Source organism: Balaenoptera physalus (genome assembly GCF_965194825.1).
Source record: "Balaenoptera physalus genome assembly, chromosome: 3".
In the NCBI taxonomy this organism is placed as follows: domain Eukaryota; kingdom Metazoa; phylum Chordata; class Mammalia; order Artiodactyla; family Balaenopteridae; genus Balaenoptera; species Balaenoptera physalus.
The window spans coordinates 62338133-62362625 of NC_138890.1; the positions used below are offsets into that span (position 1 = coordinate 62338133).

The 24493-nt window shown below is 35.8% G+C and overlaps 2 protein-coding genes and 1 pseudogene across 6 annotated transcripts in view; all 3 read right to left on the minus strand.

Moving 5' to 3' along the window:
* Nucleotides 1-3471, minus strand: part of PKD2L2 (polycystin 2 like 2, transient receptor potential cation channel) — a 40376-nt gene extending 36905 nt beyond the window's left edge. For both annotated transcript variants that reach the window (XM_082454610.1, XM_082454609.1), the window contains exon 1: nucleotides 1189-3471. In XM_082454610.1, coding sequence (XP_082310736.1) covers nucleotides 1189-1249 — 61 coding nt within the window. In that variant the 5' untranslated portion in view covers nucleotides 1250-3471. The remainder of the gene's footprint in view (nucleotides 1-1188) is intronic.
* A 148-nt stretch (nucleotides 3472-3619) lies between these two features.
* On the minus strand, nucleotides 3620-20061 carry MYOT (myotilin). Of its 3 annotated transcripts, none has more exons than XM_082454621.1 (10): nucleotides 19914-20061; nucleotides 16629-17189; nucleotides 12519-12693; nucleotides 11540-11644; nucleotides 9153-9199; nucleotides 8090-8222; nucleotides 6844-7051; nucleotides 5094-5259; nucleotides 4473-4606; nucleotides 3620-4247 (listed from the first exon to the last, which is right to left on the minus strand). In XM_082454621.1, exons 2-10 carry the CDS (start codon nucleotides 16982-16984, stop codon nucleotides 4075-4077), a joined length of 1497 nt encoding a protein of 498 aa, XP_082310747.1. In that variant the 5' UTR covers nucleotides 16985-17189; nucleotides 19914-20061; the 3' UTR covers nucleotides 3620-4074. The 3 variants fall into 3 exon arrangements, with proteins under 3 accessions (XP_082310747.1, XP_082310746.1, XP_082310748.1); XM_082454620.1 differs by having other exon boundaries at nucleotides 9153-9202; XM_082454622.1 differs by lacking the exon at nucleotides 4473-4606 and having other exon boundaries at nucleotides 4072-4247; nucleotides 9153-9202.
* A 3858-nt stretch (nucleotides 20062-23919) lies between these two features.
* The window catches only part of LOC309657342 (sorting nexin-5 pseudogene), a 48343-nt pseudogene continuing 47769 nt past the window's right edge, over nucleotides 23920-24493 (minus strand). Inside the window, exon 4 of the transcript XR_014268310.1 lies at nucleotides 23920-24413. The product of XR_014268310.1 is annotated as a sorting nexin-5 pseudogene (transcript). The remainder of the gene's footprint in view (nucleotides 24414-24493) is intronic.

Below are 24493 nucleotides of genomic sequence, written 5' to 3' on the forward strand. Positions count from 1 at the left end.
CTCATAGTTTTGTTATGAGAAGTAAGTGAGATAATTCATGTGGAGCATTTAAAACTATGTTTTGGCACATGATAAGATTGAAAAGAACATTAACTAGTATTCTTTCTCACTCTTCCTAGGGGTGGGTGGGTGGGTTTTAGAGCAGGGTATAGACTAAATATGTCTTTTTTTTGCTAGAAGGCCTTTATTTTTAGAAATAATACATCTTCAACATCATTCCATGGCACACATGAGCCTATGCTATTCTTTAACATTGCATAGTATTTCACTGTATATACCAAAAATTAAACAAATCCTGTTGGAGATTTGTTTCCAATTTTTCCTAATTATGAAAAGGTATTTTTAAAAAAAAATCCCTGAATAATGGGATTATGAGTGATCTTTAAATATTTTTCCACTCCCCAAATGTTCTATAATAAGCAGTTAAAAACCAGTCTGAAATATCTTAATTTATAAGATTGGCTAAAGGTGTCTCTTTAATCCAGATCTGACTCAAGCTCACCCCTACAATACCAATTAATTAGTTAACCGATATATAATTGCCACTATGTATGCTGTACCAACATAAGTCCAGTCAGTGAGCTTGCATCTACTATATGTTGGGTGCTGTAAAGACAAAATGCTCTTTAATACTGATTAAGTCAATGATATTGACCCACAGATAGGAGGAATGTAGGTTGAGATGTTTTCCTGGTCCTCCCTAAAGATCTGCATTAATTCATATCTTCTGTGACTCAGAACTAGCATATTTTACTATTAACTCTGCAACAGGCCAGGGAAAAGAACAAAGCAGACATCAAGACTAACTTCTTAGGCCTCATTTGTAGTTTGACCTATGAAACTAGAGCAAAGCTAATGTATCTGTATCGCTCTAAAAGAAATCAAGAATTGGCAACTCAAGGGAATAATTATATTCAAGACAGAACTGCCAACAGAAAGGAATAATTAATTCAATCAGTGTTGACTATGAAAGCTTTTTATTACTTCTGTGACCTAAAGTTGTGCCCCTTAAGAATTGGAAATAATGTCAACCTAAATGAATTTAAGATGTTTAAAATGTGTCACTATTTTTTGAGAGGTTTCAGTAGTCTGAAAGCCTATGGTTTTATAAAATCCGTATGTTTTGTTTTTCATCTGCACAAAATTTCTTAGTTCAAACAGTGTCTTCATCTACATCTGTGTACTTACATATACATAAGTTTATTAAAAAAATAAGGTAGAGTAAGAACTCCTGAAGTGTGGTTCTCATTTCTACTTCCTTTCTGTAATGCAGCTTATGTTTTGGAGTTCCTGTGAGATATAAAACAAAAACTTCCCTTAATTTATAATATATATAAATAATAGGGATGGAAAAACACAGGCGCTTTTAGCTGTTTACACTGTGTGAAGGAAAGCTCCAATGGCTTCTGGTTATGTTTTTACTCTCACTTTTATGAAGAAGGACTAATTACTAACATTTTCCCATGGTGATAGTGGGCAATCATTTTATGACCGTATATAATGAATTTTATAACCCAGATGTTTCCTCACCAGTCTTGTTTTAAACTGAAAAAGCAAAATACAAAACAAACAAAACCCCCTCCTCTGTCCCTAATCGTTTTCTCCACCTGTCAACTCTGCTTCTTGGGATGGCTGGCTCCTGCTGGAGGGGGGAAAAGGACTCAGCCTGGGGTTCTGCCAAGGCCACTACTCCCTAGAGCAACAAAGGCCTTCTAAGGCCGGCCTAGAGAAGGCCACTATACAGCAAGTGGCAGTGCCCAGCTCCGGCTTCCGGCAAGGGGCGAGATGTTCCCTCAGGGCTTCACTTTTCCTGTCTGTGAAATGGGTCCACAGTCCCTCTCCGCTTCTCAAGCGGAGGCTGCAACGGCTAACCGTTCTGGAGGTCATCTCTCACGTGAATACATGTGGGGCTACAGACTTCCTTGCAGGATATTTGCAATTGCCCTTTCCGCTCTGCCCCACCCACTCCCTAGAGGCACCCCTCACCACCTAGATGCCACCGGGACGCCTCAGCCATGGCAAACTTGGACGACGATGCCCGTTCGCCTGCCAGGCTGGCGGCGCCTGCGCGATACTCATACGGTGCGCGCCTAGCTCATGCGCCTGCGCGAGCCCACAGGCTCCACGACGGGAGCAAGCGGCGCTGGAAGATGCCAGCGCGCGTGCGCACCGAGGCCTTCACGAAAAGGCTTTGCGTGAGGCGGGCCGGCGTATGGTGGTGTTTGTCTCCTGCGGAGGACCGACTTCTAGGGCAAACCTGGCTTTACGCCTGAGGTTAATCATAAAAATCGTAGTAATTAATTATAATGGGCTACCCATTCTTGACTCTTTAACATCTTTTGGCTTGTTTAGTCTTCACACCGCCCCTTCCTGAAAGGTATGTGTTTTGTCCTCGTTTTAGACCTGAAGAGACTGAGGAGAATAAATTACTTACCAAAGGCCCGCTGGGGCAAGGTTTGCTCGACGCCAAAGCCCGAATTTGTAACCAAGGCCCCACTCCGCCGCTGCAGCTTGCAGACACTGATTATTAGTAATCGAGAGCTATTGCTAGAAATAGCTTCCACCCCTTTTTCCACCCAATATGGCTTAAGAGAACGTTGAAATAGATTAAAAAAAAAAAAAAAAAGTTCTGCAGTGATAATGTAATAGCGTAGGTCAAAACAGTAGTCTTTGGGAGCCCAGACTCACATCTGACCCAGCAGCTTTGCAAAAGTGAGAAGGTTCGTAAACCAGCTATAGAAAAGGCCAAATTTGGTTGTAAATTAAGGCATCCATAAGCCCGCCAGAATATGAGAGGTTGGGGGGGGGGGCGGGGATTCTCAGGTTGGTAAAAAGGAAAATAAAAAGGAATTCAGTGGAAAGCCCCAGGGCAGCCAGCTAAGAAACCCGTCAAGCTGTTTTGAAAGTAAAAAATAAAGCCACTTTTGTTATTTCTCCGAAAGAGATGTAGGGTGATGTTGATAAATGCTGTTTCATGTTAGGTAAAAAGGAAAACTAGGCCACATAGCAGCGAGGGTCAAAGACTACCAATGATAAAAGGAATAGGAGAGGTCTAGCAAAAGGCCAGCAGCCAGTGGAGATGAGACCTGAGAAGAAGAAAGGGCTACTGGCCTAGCTTAAGCATAGTTTAATACAAGGATTTGCCCTTTCCTGTACTTGGACCCTCAGAAGCTGGCAAAATTGTTTTCTAAAGTAGTAGGTTATCTGAACTAGAAATGTAGGATGAAAAAAGCCCAAAATATAGGTATTCAGATTTACATTAAATATAAGAATTAGGTAGATGACTCTGCAGTCTGTTCTTAATCCATTGAGCTCAATAGACTCAAAGATCTTGAAGAATTAGAAACCTATTTGGTTAAAACAAAATCACAATTTCAGGAGAGATTCTGTCATGGTTTAAGTTATTCTGGTTGCCTTCGAAGTGCAAACCATAAAAAGTCTAGTTCCCTCTCTGGAGGAATTAGCTGTAAGTGAGCTTCACCAAGACAAGCTGTTCTAGAGTATAATATTGTTGGTCTCTTGGAACTTGTTATTCATAGGTTTTGCTGTGTGTCGCTTAATAGATACAAACCAGCAGTTTTATCTTAAAGATCTAGACTTTTGTGAAGAGGAGACAGTCTGTTTTAAATATTTGAAATTTTATTCTCTTTTGACATAAAACTAAGGAACACTCAGATAATCTATACCATGTTAGTATTCCTATCAGAGAAAACGGGTAAAACAGTATTTAGAAAGCAGTACCAGTAAATCTTATTACGCATTAAATGTGTTTAAAACGTTGATATTCATTTATAACCTGTAGTTGTAAAATGTGTATGACTTAAATATTAAAATCCCACATTTTTTAAGATCTTCATCTACAATTACAAACCCAGATTTTCTGTAGGCTTCACAAACCAGAGAGGTAAACAGAATGTGCAAGAGTCAAAGGATAAACGCATTATAAATATATATTAGTTGTATTACCTAATTAAAACCATAATCTGTTAATACAGCTATGGATTTATTTCAAAAATTTAATTGAATATATTGCTAATAGTGTAGTTGTTGTGTTTTCTAATGTTGGTAGAGTTATTAAAGTTCTTCACTTTCATAGAGTCCAGATTGAGCTGCCAGACGCTGAAACTCTCCTTCAGGGTTAAAAGCTTGTTTCACATCCAAACCTTTCCCGTTAAGTGCTAAATATTTGCTGAAAGTTGGTCGGACACGTAACTGCTTAGGAGCTGGAGGAGTTTGGTTTGGACGGGCTGAAATGGATCAAATAAACGTTAATTTAGAAAACTTGTTGTAAACAAATGGGTTGCACTAGGTAGTCATTATCGGACAGGGGGAGAAAAAAAAATCAAAACTGATTATGTATGGGGAGAATCCTTCAGAATTTATGCTATGCTGGAATTTATGTTTCTTATTAAATCTTTCCAGTTAAGTTCTTTATAGCACTTGACATAGCACTGTATAACAGCGTGAGATACCTGTAACATCTAATCTCGTGTTACATGTGGTCACTCCAGCTTCATTAACTGCAGACACAGTATACCACCCAGCGTCTTTCTTGTTTACATCTTTTATCAGTAAAGTAACTCTTCCAGAGTTATCATGATATAAACTGGAAAGAAACAAAAATTGAAAGTAAAGGAATTAATCTTCCTGTGAGAATTTATTTATGATGCCTGTGACCTACAGAGTCAGACTAATAGGAAGAAAAAAAGCATTTGGAAATTCTGAGTCTGTAGCTAGTCACTGCCAAATAGCTATGGGTTTTTTTGAATTAAACATCCCCCCAGTCTTGTTTGTATCATCTATTTCCTTGAGCCATCTTCTTCTATTGTTAGTAAAAAGGTAAATCCTAGCCTACTTTATCCCTTAAATTTCTGATTAGTGGAATCTGGCTTAATAAGGCTTATTATATTTCTATATATATATATTTTAAAAGTTGAAGTATAGTTGATTTACAATATTGTGTTAATTTCATCTATATGTTTTTAAAATTAGACAAATTGAGGTCACAGATGCATGCCATTTATAATACATTTCAAAGTATAACTGGATTCACCCAAGTACAGTATAGTTAAGTCTAGAAATACTTATCCTACCTTATTCGATCAGTGTTGAATTGTACCATTTCATTATTTCTTTTCCAGAAAAGCTTTGGTGGCGGTATAGCCGAGATTTGGCATTCTAGCTTCACTGAGTCTCCCTCAAAAACTTTTTTACTCTGTGGTTTGTAGATGAACATTGGTGCTCTTCTATGTTCTTTTGCTACATATTAATAAAAAAATCACGTATTTGAAATATTATAAGAAATATTAAGTCAAACCAAAGTATTATGAAGTTTGTATGCTGATATAAAAGTTTAAAAAAGTACTAACGACAGGATTGGAAGCTTTATGTTTCAGCTTTAGTTAAAATAATATGCAATACTGTTGTATATTGTATACTATTTATAGTTCTAAAACAGTAATGTAATGATGTGTTGAATTTATAATCATGTTTCATTGGAAGAATTTAAGTCAAGTTGAGATCATCTCAGCTATAGGGAGGCAGCATGAGTGGTGGAAAGAGTACCAGCAACTTGGGTTCAAATTCTGTTTGCCCCACCAGCCATGCCACATTGGGGAAAATTTTGTTTAGTTTCTCTGAGGCTAAATTTTATCTGTTGTAAAATGACACCCAAGAAATAGTTACTGCTGTGCCCACCAAAGCACAAAATTATTGTGAGGATCAATTGCGATAATGAATGAAGACGCACTTTGTAAACTATAAAATAATATACAAATGCCAATAATTATTATGTCTTTAGTTTTCTTCAAATACCTGAGGGAAAACAGGAACTGATACTATAATACTATAACTCTAACTTTTCTGAAGGAGTAACGAGGAGATTGGACGGATGCCTGCCAAAGTCTTTTTCAGCTCTAACATTGTAGTATTTTTGGAGCTATTGGCACAGAAAGGATTTGCCCTAAGCTTAATCACTTGGATTTTGTGTGTGTGTGTGTATAAATTCCCAGATCACTAGTTTTTCCCTTAGTCTGAGGGCCCTTATTATATCATAGAATAATCTTAAAGATTGTTCATTCATCTGGGTAGAATACAAACTCAGGATTGCCCATCCTTGAACTTGATCAAGTTTTTATATAATAAGCAGTGAATTATAGCAAAATATCACTTATGCAGTATATTGTGGCTTAAGTCATTGCAAATGTGATACATTTAGAGCACTTGAATTGTAATATTTTAAAACAGGAGATTAGTTTTATGAGAACTGCCCTACTAAAGACAAATTTGAGATATGAGTTTTACCATACTTGTTTTCTAAAGCAAGTAAGCATGTTTTTATTGTCATAATTAGAGACTAGTTTCCTGGTAAAGAGTGCATAGTCTAAGGCTAAAAGTTGACATTTACTCTTCAATTTTAAACTATGTGTGATTATAACAATTCTGTGAAAATGTGAGTCAGATTGATTATTTTAGACTGTAGACCAGATAAATTATTAGACTAAAAATTTTCATTTAAGACCCTTTAATCATATCTACAAATACTGTACATCTAGAAATATATCTAGAATATACTACCTTCTTTGGTCTGTCTGATATTTTACCTTTATTTCTCTTCCAGAAAAGCTTTAGTGGTAGATCTGTCATTCTAGTTTCACTGAGTTTCCCTCAAGAACACCAACCCCTGCCCACTGTGGCTTTTACATAAAAATTGGTGTTCTACTGGGTTTATAGTATAGACATTAACCTTAAATATAAAGTCCTTGGGGTTTTTCTTCTTTAACACTTTCTTTTTTGATTCTACAAAATTTTAAGGAGCTCTGTAGGATCTCTTTGAAAGCTTACCCAGGACGTCCAGCTGCACAGTAAAGGTGGCTTCTCCTGCTCTATTCTTGGCAACACATGTATAAGCCCCTGCATCTGAAGCTCTGACCACTTCAAAGATGAGTGAATGAAAACCCTTTTCAGACACTATCATTTTGTGAAAATCATCTGATTGAACTGGTCGTCCATTTAGATACCATGACACATCAGGAGCTGGTAGTCCACTAACCTAGAAATGGAAACACAAGGAGATGATAGAATTTTAAATTATAGATCACTGGGACCCATTTGTCCATTTATGAATTTTAACAATTCAGTATCTGAATGCGTTTGTGATTGAAAATGCAAAACAAGAGCTTAAAAGATATTTTCTTTCAATAATTTTGAACAAAATAGTAAAAACTATAACCCTTGAAATTAATACAGTATTTTCATACTATCTCAAAACACGTCTAGCTGTTTCATAAACAACCCCAGGCTCGTTAAAATCTCTTAATTACTATATTAAGGACGTTAAGTTATTTTATATTGGTCTCCACAAGGAATATGGAAGTCATATGGCTTTTCTGGCTAATGGCAAGTGTGAATGAAGTCCCAGAGGCCCATATATATGAGACTTGCTGATAACCTTTCCAAATAACCTTTCCAAAACTGAGTATTCTTGAGCTGTAGTGCTGGTGTATAAATGGCATTTTGTTAAGTTTTTCGTATAAGCCTTGACAATTAAATCCATACACTGACTTTCATTCATAAGGAATCTGAAAAAACATTTATAAGAAAAAGTTCTCCAAAATGAGGATAATAAAAATGTAGGCCTTTCTAATAAGTTATTTTAACCTGAGGAATTCTTCTAGGCCAAGAGAGAGCAGGGTGACTTGAATTTCTTAAAGAGGCATTCTACTTTAGAAATCCTATTGCTATGAAAGCTTCATTTATATAGAGTATTAGGTGGTAGGCACTATTGTGAGTACCTTATACCTGTTTACTTAGTTAATCCTCAAACAGCTTTATGAGGTAGATACATTTGTTATTCCCAAAGAAACAAAAGCATAGAGTTGTTAAGTGACTTGTCTCAGGTTACACAGCTGTAAAGTGGCAGGGCCAGGATTCTAACCCAGGTAAATTTAGCTCCAGAGTTTGTGTTCTTATCCACTATACATACTTCTTGTCAAGCTGTGTAGAAAGCTATGAAGAGGAGGAGGACATTTTTCAAAACTTAGTATCCCATTGTTAATTTTTCTCCAGTATTTTTGAACTTTTCTCTTACTTTGAAGTCCATTCTGCAGAATCTTCCTTCTTCAATTGACATGTTCTCTGGCACTTGAATGAAACGAGGCGGGTAAAATTTCTCCTGGATTGCATCCTGATCATTCACATCTCCCCTTGAAGATGATCTACTTCTACAAAAATATTTTAATAATCACTATGCAGAAGAGTCGTCATTGCTCTTCCTTTCATGCAAATATAGTTTAGCCATCAAATTTGAAACCCTAGAGTCTATGCTGTTTGATCTGATAGTGTAGTAACAATGGAGAGAGGCTGCAGAGCTGTATTTAGCTGTGGCATATTTGATGACTATTAGAAGTGGTAGCAATTTAGAAACATCTGGTACAAATTATACATCTTTCTTTTTTCAGTGCCATGAATTGATGAAGAAACTGATCTATTAAAATGCAGAGTACCCCATGGACAATTCTAGTCACATGCAAAGATTGTATAATTAGCATCAGGTTTCCATTGTTATGAAAAAGTTGTTTAGCATGGAAACATGGTCCTGGCTTATTTCACCAAAACATTAAAAAAAATTTCCTCTGAGATAGTTGTGATAATTAACAGATAAAAATTTTTATTGTCATCTTTGACATTAGAAAATGCACATTGTTTTTTTCAATTGGTTCTAAAGCAGTATAAACATTATTTTCTTTTTTTATAACCATATTTTTTTATTGCAGTATAGTTAATTTACAATGTTGTGTTAGCTTCAGATGTACAGTAAAGTGATTCAGTTATATATATATATATAACATATATATATATCGATTCTTCAGATTCTTTTCCATTATAGGTTATTACAAGACATTGAAAATAGTTCCCTGTGCTATATGGTAGGTCCTTGTTGTTTATCTATTTTATACATAGTAATGTGTATCTGTTAATCCCAAACTCCTAATTTATCCCTTCCAACCTGCTATCCCCTCTGGTCACATTGCTTTGTATAAAAAGTATGTAAGAAGCTTGAGGGCTTTGTAAATACTACATTTTTTTTAAGCTGAAAACATTTTAGGTAGCAAAATGTATGTTTCTTTAAAATTAAAAAAAATTTTTTTTACCTTACTTGTGATGTAGGAACTTGCAGTCGTGCATGTTCTGAATTGTGCTGCTTGAAATTAAAACAAAGTGATAATGTTAACATGCTGTTGTTAGCTTGAAATGAAGCAGAATTTAGTAGTCGTAGTTGAAAGGAACATTTCTGTTGTGGCTGTATTTGTACTGTCATGGATAGTTCTATATATTTAGCTGTTAAGCGTTTAAAATATAGTGCACTAACCTTCTAATACTCTAGCAAGAAATCCCCAGAATTGAGACTATTCAATAGATATGATTTATGAAAATTAACTAGACTTTGAATTGATGGTGGTTTGTTTTTTAGATGATGATTTTATGACAAAGGATGATGAGTCCCCCTGGTGTATTTGAAATGGGAGCACATAGTACAGATTGTCCTTTGGTAAAACAGGAATAGTCATGAAGTCATTTGTGTTGGCAGTAGATACAGGGTATTATGCCTACTGCTCATAAGTGGCACCAACAGCAGTAAACACATATTAGACTGGAAAATACTTTTCTTTTTAGCTCATGGCACAAAATCCTGATGGACACTGTGGAAGCTATGTGTAGAGTTATGAAAAGCCTTTGAAAAACAACATTACTTACTTCCTGCCTAATAAAGGTGTATTTAATTTAAGCAACCATCTTTTAGAATTTATATCTGAGCACCAGAAAATTATTCATATTTGAGGATAAAATCAGGAATTGATGAATTTATAATAGAATTAACTGATTAAATATTTAGTGCATATTCCATATATTTCATTGTGCTTGGTATAGTGAGAGATACAAAGAAGTAGAAGATATAGTCCTTACCCAAATATATGAAAAACAACATAGCAGATCAGTACAAATAATTTATTTTGGGATGAACTTTAATGTATTTTGTCATTCTAAAACAAAATTCTTACAACTCTGTAATAATTTTTGGCTAGGCTTTGAGTTTCTCTAAGCCAAATGTCAAAAGATCAATGAATTTTTTGGTAAAAAATAAGAATAATCCACTTAAACTCATAATATCTAAATTAAGTTTTTGACTTTTTCCTGTAGTGGTTTGAACATGTATGTATTCATATTCATAGGTGTGATATTTCAGTTATATGTAATTTGATGACATTTTGTATTATTTAAGTAGACTGTTTGAAGTGTACCAAAAAACGTTAAGATTTTTCTTTTCTGATTTCATAATACGTTTTGCTGCTATCTCTTTTCTTGGTACCTTCACCTTCATTTTAAAGTTTTGAAAGAATGAATGAGAAAAACAATACACCCTTGACCTTGAAATCATACACTGTGAATTTATAACATAAACCATCATCAATCTAATGTTACTTTGGGTTATTTCTTCTAATAGAGATATATTTGTGTCTTATTCTTGCTGTAATCTCCTGTACCAACTCCAGAGCCCAACACACAGCAGGTACTTCATATAAATTAGTTGAATAAATGAGTGTGTGAACTCTTCAGTAGCCAAAAGAGATTTAAATTCTGTTCTCAGGTTCTAGTTACTTGCTGTGCGAGACCCTGCTCTATCCTTTTCAGTAGATCTAGTCACATTTAACAGAAACAAAAGTCTTATTTTCATCTTCCTATACTGTAGAAGGTTGGAATTCTTGAATGCTCGGTTTGGCTTCCAGTTTCTTGTGGACTTTTTAGGAAGGAATGAGAGGTAACTACAGAAGGAAGATAGAAAGCACAATAGCAGTTCATTTTGCCTCTCCAGCTGTACACTTCTCTTTGAGGTTAACTTGTTAAAATGAAGTTGATCAGGAACAAGCCTGTGGGATATTCACTTTATGTTCTGCATAAAGTTAATCCCTTGGAAAGGATGCTGTTGTTAATCCTGGAGCCATTACTCATAAGGTTTTTGTTGTTTATTTTGATTTGTTTTTAATAAGAATCATTTTAAGATACAGGAACATGACAAAAGGAATTGGATGTTTCATTAGTACATGAGTTTATTTTAAAACATTGAAATGATAAACAGCTTATGAGAAAAGGTTATAATTACTTTGGTTTAGAGTTTTAACTTTTGTCCTGTGAAAGATTTACAACTCATAAATTTTCTGTCCATGTAGATATTGTAGGGAGAGTCCTAGGTTTAACTGACCCCTAAATGTCCAGATGAAAAGTGACACCATTAGTCTTCTGGTGCTTTGACTTTATAAAATTTCATATGCAGATATTAGAACCACCAGAAAATGGGGTAAAATTAAATATTTTTGTGTATATATTCAACCCATCATGGCCTCTACTTTTTATACGTAATGGAGTATGGAAGTAATTGACTTTTGCTTCAAATGCTATTTATAAGCATTTAGAAAAGCAGACATTTAAAAATCACACAAAAGAAAAGTGCTCCAGTTAGATAAAGATTATTTTAATTTACCTGTGCTGGATCTTGTGCCTCACTGTCATTTTGAGCTTGAAACACAGCAGCTGCATTCTGTGGTCCTAGCAATCTGCGAGCCATCTTCTCCTCATATGTTAGCCTCTTTAAAGAAATAAATGATAAAGGAGATAGTAATGAGATTTAATAAAAGTTATTTGTAAAGCTTTACCTTAAAACCACCAAGAATTATACCAAAGAAGTATAGTTATGCCTTTGAATGATAGATACTGTGTTTTTAAAAAAACATTTTCTTTCATTCAAAGCATTTTCCTTTCGTTCTAGTGCCACTTCCCTCATCTGGAATATTCATCTCTGTTTTCTTTCTTCTCCTAGTAAAGGCAAGCATAATCACCCTTAAATAAGGCTCTCTCTCCCCAATAAAGGGAAATTCTTTGTCTTCCTCCTTGTTCTGCATGTTGGCTCTGTCTTTGAATATAGTACCATATGTCCTCAGATTCAGAAATAACTTTTATTAAGTGAGCACTATATTTGATTTACTAACTTCTGGTTAAGAGCAGTGCAACTCGTATGTTAAATGTATTTGGATTAAAGGCATATAGTAGTACTGTTTCAGAGATCAGTGACTAATACAATGTGCATAATAAGAATTATAGCTATTTTTCCATGAATACTATATACCAAAGTACATGAAGAAGTCAGGTTGACAGCATTTCCCATTAGTTTTTTGGTCATCAGACATATTTTTTATGGTAATGCTTAAAACAAAATTGAATCATTCAGATTGTTTTTTTTTTTTTTTTCATTTGCTTCATTCTTTTACTACTGAACTCCTAGAGGGGATTTCATGCAGAGAAATACAGAATAGGATCCAGATAGTCCCTGTTTTTAGATACTCCTCTCCCTTGCTGATTATATGGACATAGATCTGTGAGACAGAAACAACTTTCTTATTGAGATTAGATTTTATAGTTTTATTGGCTTTTTCTTTTTAATACAAAATAGACATCTTGCTCACTTGGTTTCCATTATGAAGAAGGTTGTCCTTGCATTTTAGCTTTCTCTCCAAATCTTGAATCAGAGCTTCTTTTGATCCTTGTATTTCATGGTCAGGAGTCCTTGGTGTGGGCTTAGCATTTGCATTTTGGGATGGCTTAGCATTTACAGGTTGGCCAACTGAGGGTTGTTGATAGCTTTAAAAAGAAAAAAAGATTTTTTAAAAAGAAGATCTTTAAAGTAAGGTGTGGTATGTAAAATAGAATTGGCATCATTTTGTCAGTCACCTTTAGGTAGGTTGAATTTACCATTTAGTACTGCTGGTGTTATTAAAGCACCAATTGCCCTAATAACAGTCAAGAAGGATTTTATAAGAATGGTTACTAGCTGTTTTTTGTTTTTGTTTTTGTTTCTTTTCATCTTGGCAAATGAAAATTAAGTAGCAGGAGGAGCAATTTAGATTAGACATGAGAATGTCCTTCCTTGAAGATCTTCCCTAAAGAAGTGAGAGTAAGAATAGTTACTGGCAGCTTGAGAGCTCTTCCAATATTCCAACTGAATTTCCTAAGTTTGATTTATGGGTGGATAGTAAGCAGTGATGTGCTGGAGCTGACTCATATGGGCTTAAGAGAACTGATTTTTAGTGTCTCTTCCCAGCTCACTGTGATCTCATGTTGAAAGTTTGAAATTGGTGGTGGTGGGAGTATCTACACCAGGGAAATCGGTAAATACCACAAATCATGGCTCTTTCCTCCAGAGCTGATTGTTAAACATTTATCAGCATAACCACTGGTATTTAGTGAATATTCTCTTGCTTTGAATGGAGTCTACAGTTTACATTTTAATTTCTACTTCCTATTAATTTCATATTCTAGACAATCCAAGTATGGCACGATATAACAACTTGTGCAGTAATAACAGTTTCTTCAGCATTGCATAAGTGATTTTTAGAGAAAGGGATGATTAGAGGAGGAAGGAGAAAGAAATGTAAACTGAGAAAAAAAGGAGTTTGGGGGAAAAGAAAGCAAATTTGATTGGCAGTTGAAGAGTTTGATTTAAATCCTTATTTCAAATTCCAACCCTAAATTTTCTTCTAAGATGTCCTTGCCCCCTCCTGGTGTTCCCCTGCTGATTCTGATAGAGGACAGGGGTGGTATTTAGGGAGTCCTATATTTTTAGATCTGTTAGGTAGCTCACACTTTTCACAGGGTTTATTCAGAGTTTACCTAGTTTATTTAGGGCTCTGAAGGTGTTAGCTTATATCTATTTAATGTGGGAAAACTGGCCACTGCCCTCAATGAATATTTTACCATTATCATAATAAATCCACATATCCAGATGAGGCAGCCTTGGTCTGTTCTCTGACATGTTCCTGTTCAAAAATTCTCAAGGATCATTAAAAGAACTTGTAAGCTAAGTGGAAATGTATTTCCTCTGAGTGGAGCCAGAGTTTTAATTTTTGCAGGCTTTGGGGACTTGGTTAGTAATCTCTAGATTGTAAATACACTGAAGAAAAAAAAGATGTTTTATTACTCACCGTTGTATTATTTGTATCCACTAACACAAAGCCTGCAAAATAGTGAGGTAATACTCACTATCAGTTCAGTGAATGAATATTTTCCATTGTATTCAATATGCTTTGTATTGAAAGTTGATTATATACATTTTCCCTCCTTGTATTTCAGATATTCAGGATTGTCTGTATCTGATTTGTTCAGTGAAGCAAATAGCCAAACCAAGTGTTTAAATAAATAGTGAGATGTTTTTGTTTTGTTTTCAGATTGAATTCCCAGGTCAAAGTGGTAAAATTTCTTTGGTTTTATAGATCTACTATTTCTCCAACTGTATGAAGTTAGAATAGCCCATTTTTTTTTTTTCAGCTAAAAAAACCCAGTCATATGTGTTTGGTAAAGTGAATTAGCATTAAATAATTCTTTTGTCAGACTGTCATAATATGATGTAATATATCTGAGAAATCCTGAAGGACTATCAAAACCAAGCCTGAGAATCACTGATATATATGTAACCTCAGTCACCTTTTTATTCACTGAATACCTGCATTATTACCAGTTTAGATGGTTTAAGTGTTAGGACTTGATATCTGTTCATAATTAGAAACTAATATTATACTTGCACAGTGTTTTATAGGTTTTTTTTTTCCCCCTATCATTAATCACATAAATCCTTACTTTTATTACAGATCAGAAAACTGAATCACTGAGCAGGTAAGGAAAACTTGAGGAATGTCACACAGCAAGCTTTTTGAAAGGAATAGTGAAAATTAAAGAGTTCCCCTAAATTTCTAGTCTGTGGTTTGATCAACTGAATAAAACATTTGCTTAAGGGTTTCCTACTGATGAAAAGCTAAATAAAGCTTTCAAACTTCTCTAGGTCAGAATCCAAGGGATTATTATAGAAGACAGGGCAAACTTCAGCCCATCATAAAAATGAGGGAGTTGTGCACAAATGTTCAAAGGGCCAGAGCTTTCCACCTGTGCAGCTGGACACTGAACTCGTATCATGTAGCTGTGGGAAGATTAAAAGAGTTATCTATGGTTGCTGAAAATGGAGCAGCTAAAGCTGGATCTTTGATCTCTGGTTTGGGGTCCTTCTGTGCTTTATTTCTTATCCTCTCTATTTTTTCCTTCCTTCCTCTCTTAGTTCTGTGCGGAGAGCTAGGTACATGGTTGAGGCTCACTAGTATTTATTCGGTGGCTTTCTTTTCTGGGCAGGAATTTGGAATAGGATTAAAGCCTTTACTAAGAAGAATATTTTAGTGAGAAAGAGTTATTTTAGATTTAAACATGCTTTTACAGGAAATTTGGAAATAATTGAAAGCTAGATGGAAAAAGATTATATGGGTAAAATGTAAGTAAGAAAAATCTACAATATGTGATAATGGGTATAATGGGAATTTGAGATAGAAGAGAAAGAGCGGGCTCTTAATTCTTGAAGGCATCTTTTAAAATCATTAGGCCAAACCTATGAGAATGCCTTTTTTGTCGGTCAAAAATTTTTAACAGCCATTTCAAATGGTTCAACTTAGTATCTATAGGATTCTAACAAATGTTTTTGGCTTTCCTGGTTTTTATTTTTAAAAATATTGAAAAGGTTTCTTTGCAAGTTGAATTGCTCTGGTGAGTTCACCTAGGTTTCCAGAGTTGTCACCAACAATAGGAATCTCTAGAAAAATTAGCCTCTAGAGAAAACTGAGAGAAATTAGCAAGCATTTCAGCAAATCTGTTGATAAGCCTGTAACCAACAAAATATATTCCATCACACAGTTTTTCAGATGCCTCTGATTAATTCTCTGATATTCTAGCCAGCCAAGGAATAGGAAAACTGATAGCCCAAAGTTTGCATAAGCACAAAGTATTCAGTTGATGTTTTAAAAAAAGCACAACCACTTTGTCCTTCTTCATATCAGGTTCTCCTAGGACAGTTTTAGGGCTGTGGAAATAGTACATGCTTGCATAAGGCTTTGAACAAAGTGTGGTTTTAATTACCAGAGGAAACCTTAAGGTCATGAGCCTTTACCTATTCAGTCCTTTCTTCTGATCATAGGGAAAATTCATATACTTCAGTGTCTGAATCCCATATTTTCTTTTTAGCCAAGTGGTTGTTCAGGATCAGAGGGGAAAATGGATAGGAAGAAAAGACTAAGACTGAGAAGAAACTTAATAGCTTCTGCTTATGTGAGAGGAAATCCTATCTGAAGAAGAGCAGACAGGTGTTCACCTCAGCTAAGCTCAGAACCAGAGCAATTAAATTTACAGCATGAGGAACTTAACTTAGAGCTGGGGGAATAGTCCACTGTTCCTGAGTATGTTAGAAATATTTTTTTTGAAGATGGAAAATAGTAGGTAAGTAATTGTGTTATGTAATAGGTGATTTGGGTTCAGCTCAACCTGGACACTGGAGAATGGGTCAGATGACTTATTGCCAGTACCCTGGTTCAGGGTGTTCTAGGAGAAATATGGAATGAGACTCTGATGTCACATAGACTTTTTAGATAGTGAAGATGACGTACATAACCTATCTCCCCTTCTCCCCCAGATACAAGCTCACGGTATACACAGTTCTATCTGTCTGTCTCTCTCTCTCTCTATATATATTTTAAAAATTCACTTACTTGGAGTCCACAGTGGAAGGGATGTTACTGCTATTGTAATCAGGCTGTGATGGTAATATGGAGCTGAGGAAGCTGGCTGGGGACTGGTTATAAGTGGCTGTTACCCTTTGGCCTGGGTTGGAGCCAGCAAGCTGCTGAGGAGAAGCAGGGAAAGCAGAGGAGGACATAGTGATGTGAGAGCTCACTGTTGAGGAGGCAGAAAATCTTTGCTCTTTGCACTGGCGGGGCTGGATGGTAATAGAAGACTGTTTGGTCTGGCTAGAGTAGCTGGAGGTTTCCGGTCCAGGAGGTTGCAGTCTGGAGCCACATGGGTTTTGGGATTGGATGAAGTGTTTTGGACGTTCGTAGTTAAACATGCTTAGCTGGTTTATGGAAGTTGAAGGCAACTTATAATGATTTACTCCTGGAAGGGTGGGGTCCCGAATCTGGGGCTGCAAGCCTGGAATTATAGAAGGTTGCAGTGAATCAGAAGCAACCTTGGTCTGCACCTCGTTGTTGAGATCCTGGGAATACTGTGCTCGTGTCTTTGATGGAGTGGCCTTCTCTTGAAGAATATTGTTCCTTCAAAAGAAGAAGATGATTCAGTTACAGTATTTGCATAAAAAACAGTACTGTTTATTTAAGATCTTTAATAAGAGTTTCTGTGCTTTTTTTTTTTTGCTTGTTTTTTTAAAGCTTATGTGCTTTCAAAGTCACCTCAAGGTGGAACTTTCCTGGCTTCTAGACTTCCCATTCCTTTATCTGTTGTCTTTGCACAAGTGACTTTCCCCTTGAGAATAAGTAAAAAGAATTCATTAGTGTTTGTCTCTGGGTGATTCTTAAAGCACGCCCAGGGGCTTCAAGATGTAGGAAGAGTTTGAGTTTGAGTTTGCCAAGTGGTTATTTATGAAAAGAAAACCTGTGATGTTGCTCAGTGTGATAATTTTATGGTTTCATGTTTAGCTTTTGCCCAGAGGCTACAGTTTCATTAACCACAGAGAGTTAATGATTTAAAATTATTAGCAGGTAAATATATAACATGTCAGCTTCTATTCAGTCTGAATTCTTCCCCTTGCTCATCAAAACCGATGAACAGCTCTTCTGATACTCCAGTTAATTCATGCCCTGGTGATCTGTGATGAATGATGTGGTGAATCAAGGGGAGCAATGTGCTTCTTTTGTAAAGAACATTACTGTCCGTATTTGCTCCTTCACCCTTTTACAGTTTCACAAAGTAGAGCAAACATCTGTTCTTCACTATTGTCAACCTTGAGTGGATTTTGTTTTACCTTATAATTCACTGCTTCTTTTTCTCCCTTTGATTCCCAATTGACCATAGTACCAAACTAGATGATATTAAGGAGTGACTGTATTCGTGTGTCTCTGTGTGTGTATATAATATATGTTACTGACAGTATTCCAGAGCCCTTTGTAATTTTTTGTTATTTTTAGATTGTATTATCTAGTTATTGGTCTCTATGGTCTCTTAGTTATTTAGTTTCACTTTAAATTATTTTTACATGTTTAATATGTATTTTAGACTAATTTTGAAATTGCTTTAGTTCCTATATTATTTTTCCTTTTGAAATGGCAAACAGGATGTACAGAAGGGAAGTAAGGCAACTGTGAAGCTAGCCTATAGTTTCCCAAGAAAAGAAGGGTGCCATTTTTCTTACTTAGCCCTGCATTGGCACTCCTGACTTCCGAGAGTAGTTCCCCATTTTTCCTTTGATAAATCATTTGTCACTATAATCAACCTTAAAGAATTATATTTGCTTCTTTTTTTTTTTTTAATTGGGGCATAGTTGTTTTACAATGTTGTGTTAGTTTCTACTGTATAGCTAAGTGAGAGAATTATATTTGCTTCTGATTTCTTCCATTAGTAAGGTAAATCTGGGCAGGACTGTATATAGACTTTACACACAAAAACTAGCGGCATAAATTGCTGTAATAGTGATTCTGTCTTTATTTAAAATATCAAGTAATTTAGTTCAAAATACATTTAGTTTGTTTCATATAATATAAACCAACTCAGAGGTAATGATAAATCAAACTTTTAACTAATAAAATTAACCGAATTGTTTGTCATCATTGAAGCATAGTCTTATAATTATTCAGTTTCCTATCTTGAAGAAAGTATCATTTTTAATGCAAAATTTCTAAACCAAATAACTTGATCCTCAGGTTGTGCATGTAGTTTAGAGTTATATTAAAATTAGCAGTTTTAGGAAAGAAAAAAAATGCAACTAAACAGCCAAGAGAAAGATTCTATTGAAAAAGGCACTTAAAAAGTCATACATTTCTTAATTTTGAGTTTATGAGTACAAGCACATTCAACTAGAGTGTATTTTAGTAATTAACTATATTAGGCCTTTAAATTATTGGAGAAAAACATCCAGAAGGAGGCTTTAATTAGATACTCTAAAAAAAAAAAGAAAAAAGACTCTATTTCAAGGCAAGCAGTTTTATAGTTATGGGTTTATTTTTTCCATTGCAGAATTGAATCCAGTGTTTGGTTTTAAATTCCTTTTTGGGCAGGCAAATCATTCAGATTAATTTCAAATACCAAGGAAGGAATAAACTGTTTAACAAATAGCCAGTAGATATTTTCCAGAAAATTCCCTATTTTTCTTTACATATATTTTTAGAAGGTCAACTATCTTGTACATTTTGGTATCAGCCTACATAGTTAACAATTACTGTTCTTTAAAAAAAATTCAATTAAAAATATGTTCTTTCAAATATTTCATTTTATTCATGTCTCAACAAAATTTTACACAGATGTTCACACAGGTAACTCTGAAAGGTTTTTCTTCACGTTTGTAGTTACTGTTCAACAATTCAATTCTATAATGCCTCTATTATATGACAGTATCATTTTATTCCAAATAATGTTAAATAAATTTCAAAGATTTTATGAATAAAGTACTATTAAGTCTCCTATTTAGAAAAATCTTGACTTTCCCCCTCATCTCTAATATAGCACAGACTTGCACAAAAAACAGGATATTTTGAAGCTGTAAGACATTACCACAATTACAGTTAGATCAAGTGTCACCTTTCAAAGAAAAATGATGATTTAAAAATAATGACACACAACTATCTTTCCTTCTACCCTTTCTGTAATGCCTTCCAATTTCAGTGGAATGAACAGGTCACATTCTTTTCAAATCTTTGTATAATGCCATTATGATCTTGTGGCTTTTGAACTTTTTATCTGAAGATCACCTTTTACATACTGTTCTGATTTGGACAAAAAACAAAAACAAAACCCAAAACTGAAGCAGGAATAAAGAAGGGACTTACCCGAGTTCCAGAGAGTGCCTGCTCGGTTTAACCTACTACTAAAGGGAAGGAAGAGGCATCCCCTTCCCTCACAGACTAATCTAGTGGCTCTGTGCTTAGTATTATAGCACCACTGACTTTTATCAGCTGCCAAACAGTGACATCTGATGTGCTTGCCTGTCCATCTACCTATGCTGGCATGTCAAAGTAAGAGTCCACAATCTAAACAATATCTCAGATGTCTTAGTGATATTTAAGGAGTGGGATTACATGAGCTTCTCTTGCAAGCCTCTTTATTTTAGATGTGAACTTTGACTGTAGCTTTAGCAAGCTCATATAGGGGGAAGAGCAAAGAATTGGGAAATGGGAAAAAGTATAAAGAAAACTTATTTTCTTTTTTGCGGTGGGGGCTTTGATCTTCCCTGTTGAAGAAAGGACTAAAAGGGAAATAGTATTCTAAGACTGACATTCTAACTGCTAAGACTTCTCCAGAAATAAGACCAGTGATGGATGGGCTCCAAATTGATTTGTATTGGATAGTTGTTCATCTGAAGGCCTTTTTTTTTCTCTTGCCAAATGGGAGGGGGAATGGAGTGGGGTTCAAGCAGTTTGTTTCAAGAGAGGGAGTGTGTCTGGGCAAAGGCAGGAGAGCATGATGATGGTGTTATGTCACTGGGAAGGTGGGGAAGTGGAAAAACGCGATTTGGTTTCTTTAGCAAGTTCTCTGAGTCTGTATAGCATATGCCTCCTTGACTTTATACTTTCATTCTAAAAGAGTTTGAAACACTTAAGAAACTACCAAACAAGCAGTGTTTACAGTTAGGGCTCTGTATTGTTAGCTCTCTTTATTTCCCTTACTCCTTGCAGTTACACAGCTTCCTTTCTCTTTTCATCAAGGAGACCATCTTAGCATATAAGTTTCCATTTTTGTGCAGGGAAGTAAATAATTACAGAGGAAGAAACCTTCAAATCAACAAGAGGTGGTGAAGAGGGGTAGGTGGCATGAGGATCAGGCTAATCAAGTGGAATTATCCCTATTTAGTGGCTTTAGCTTTGGTAGGGTATTATTGCTTAAAGCATATCTATTTATTCCCCTCCCTCATGGGTACTCCAGTCTTGATATCATTACCATGTATGTTAGGATCCAACAAATAGATGTTTGAGCACATGTGAGCTGTTTAAAATTCTTCACAGCTGACCATGTAGGTGTACCTTCCTTTGGTGTTAAGAGAAAGTTTGACAACTGCCACCTGGGCACACAGCCGTTACTTAGTGGAAAAAGCATACTAGACTTGTTGAGTAGGCGTTCGCTTACAAAGTCTTATTTCAGGAATCACCCAAAATATTTCTCCACATCTGCTCACTGATATTTCAGATTCCATTAATAGGGACAAAGCCTTTCAATCTAAATTAGAGAGACTTAAAATGTAAGTGCAAGTGACAATAAAAATAACAAGAATAACTGATACATATAGCATTTACTTTGAGTATGGCCCTATTCTGAGCACTTTAAATGTGGTGTATGTGACTGATATTTAGTTGTTCCCAAGAACAGGGTTTGATTGAGATATACCCTACCAGGCAAGTAGGGCAGATGCTCAGGACAAACTGAAATCCCCAGTTTTGCCTAGGGCAGATTCTAAATGTTCCATGGTTGAGGAAGAATTTTAGTTTTATTTACTCTTTATCCTTTAAGCTTTGCCTCTTCTTTTCCCTAGGCTTTTGTAAGGTACAACTTTTGTTACAGTGCGGTAGCTCCATGGTACATCTAGGCTAAGGTTCTTGCTACAATTAGGGGATCAAGAGATAGTTTAGGAAAGGGAAGTAAGATCCCTTGTAACACCATTCTCAAAAGTTAAGGGTCTGTATTCAGTAATTTACCATGAATCTGTTTTTCTACTTTTTAATATTTGGTTTGCTTTTTTGAGTGGTGTTTTATGTTTTCTCACAAATATGGCTATTTGAATGGTTTAGTTGCTTATTTGAGAAAAATCAACCTAAAACTGAACGAAATATTAAGATGTCAGGTGGGTGGACCATATTCCAGCCTGCCCCCCAGAGACAGCCTTTTCCATTTCTGTTCTAAATTATCAGTAAGGGCCTCTGGTAAATCATTCTAATGCCTCACAAGATGTAGGTAACTCCCTACTATCTCACATGTTTTCCTACTGAAACGTTTCTTGCTGCATGTCCAGGGAATTCCTTCTTCTCTCATCATCAGTGGAAGGGTAGCTGTTTAACTGTCACTCATTCATCCCTTGTTGTTTTTTAAAATGTGAAGTACATATGCGATTGTAAAAATGGTGCTGTGAGCCGCTTCTAAAATCAGAGGTCAGATGTGTGTGATGAGGCTAATTTCTGCTGTCTCAACTGAGAAGGAAAATGTCATATTGAAGATGAAAGGACTAAAAAATGAAGAATGTTTTATTCATTTTCAGGTTATGCATTAATCACTGTGATTACTGACGTTCTGCATAGACCTATAGCAAAAGGGAGTCCCGTTGTAGCAGTTGACTCAATCTTATTCTTTTCAAGCAAGAAATAATAATGGACACTGGGTTTGGAGTCAAACAGTAAAAATGATAACATTAATTTGGTTGATCTTCTACAGCTTTCTAGACACATTAACCTTTTTATTATCTATTTTGGAGACCTGAGTGTGAGTGCCCACTCTACTACATACTTGCTGTGTAACCTTAGACAAGTTGCTTCAACTCTCTGAGCTTTAATAATTAACTGAAAAAACAAAGATAGTATCAGTTTTACTAACCTAAATCAGGGTTGCTGAGAGATTCAAATGAAACAGGAAATCATACAGTGGACTATTATGTGGTATAATGTATCTCCTCAACTAGGTTAAGTTTTTTTTCTGAGGGAGGGATTCTTTATTGCTTATTTATCTTGTCTAGGATAAGGTAGCTCATGGTAGCCATTCAGTAAAAACTTGTTAATGTTCATGGAACTTTTGCCCAATAATTGTCCCCACAAATGATTTTATTAATGAAAAAGATGGTAGTCTCATATGAAAGATATTATATTACAAATTCAAGGCCTTTTTAAGTCCTAAAGGCTCACTGATAAACACAGGTACTCATGGAGAAAAATTTTGGATATGAGTATTGGCTGTTTTCCCAAGGCACAGAAACTGACAAAACACATACAGTGTGCTTAATAGATGTTTGTTCAATAAATTGCAGTCTTACTTATTTTTCTACACACCCATTCTTCCTTGATCCCATGAGGAATCTTTATTTATAGGGGTAGCTACTGCCCAGGTGACTAGTGATCCTATAAGCTAAAGGGGTTCCAGGAGACCAACTGAGAAATCACAGTCATAGGCTGTTATTGGAGATAACACTGATCTCGATAAAAAACCAATGCAGTGAAGTAATAGCTACTATTTATTGAATTCCTACTATGTACTTCACACACTGTTCCAGGTCTGGTAGTCTCCAGTAATTAAAAAAAAAAGTTTATTTATTTGTTTGTTTGTTTATTTGGCAGTGCTGGGTCTTAGTTGCGGCACGCGGGATCTTTTACTTGCGGCATGCGGGAATCTTTTAGTTGTGGCATGCGGAATCTTTAGTTGAGGCATGCGAACTCTTAGTTGTGGCATGTGGGATCTAGTTCCCTGACCAGGGATTGAACCCGGGCCCCCTGCATTGGGAGTGCAGAGTCTTAGCCAACAGACCACCAGGGAAGTCCCTCCAATGACTTGGAGTCTCCAAGTATCAATTTTTAGGTTTTTTAAAAATCAATATTTTCGTTTGAGGTTTGTCTTTGGGGGCTGGGAATGGTGGCGGATTATGTTGTTTTTAAACATAGCCTGGTTGGCAAATTCACTTACTGAATTATCTTTCCATTTACAATTTGTCCTCTAAATGCAAGGACAATTGTGTCTGTATTCTAAGACTAACCGTGAAGAAAACTGTATCGCAAAATGTTTTACCAATTTGTATTGAGATAGGACATTGAATTCTGTTTCGGGAAAAGATCCCATTCTTGAAAATCTTTTGCCACTTCAGCATTGTTGGTGTTTTTTTTTTTTTTAATAAGTTTCTGTACCAAACCCTTAAATGTGGATCTAAGCACATGACTTAACTATTTCAGCCCTGGTGAAATGCATGATGGAGGGCAAGGGAGAAATGACACAGGTAAAGTGAGTCATCTCAGAATGCAAGTTCACTGAGGGTAGGAGCTTTGTCATGTTCACTGTTCTATATACAGAGCCAAGAACATTTGTTGAATGAGTGAATGTTAGGTCTGTCTGCCCTTACCATTGTGGTTGTAGCTCAGAGGAATTTTCATTGATGGTACAGAAATCCTCCTTTGGAACCTGGATCTCATGTTCATTGTGACTGGCTGTTTCAGGAATAGTTGGCATAAGGTTTATTGGAGTATTGTCTGGATTTTTGCCCTTTTTGTAGCTGTCACTGCTCCAGGGAAAGGAGGCCAGTTTTGGAGAAAATTTCCTCATGGGTGGCTTTGGAGAACTCTCTGATTTCTCCACTTCTTTTCCTTCTGAAAAATATAATTAGTCACCAGTTCAGATAGAAACAGAATCTTCCTCTTGGCTCAGGGCTGAATTTGAGCAGGGTGAT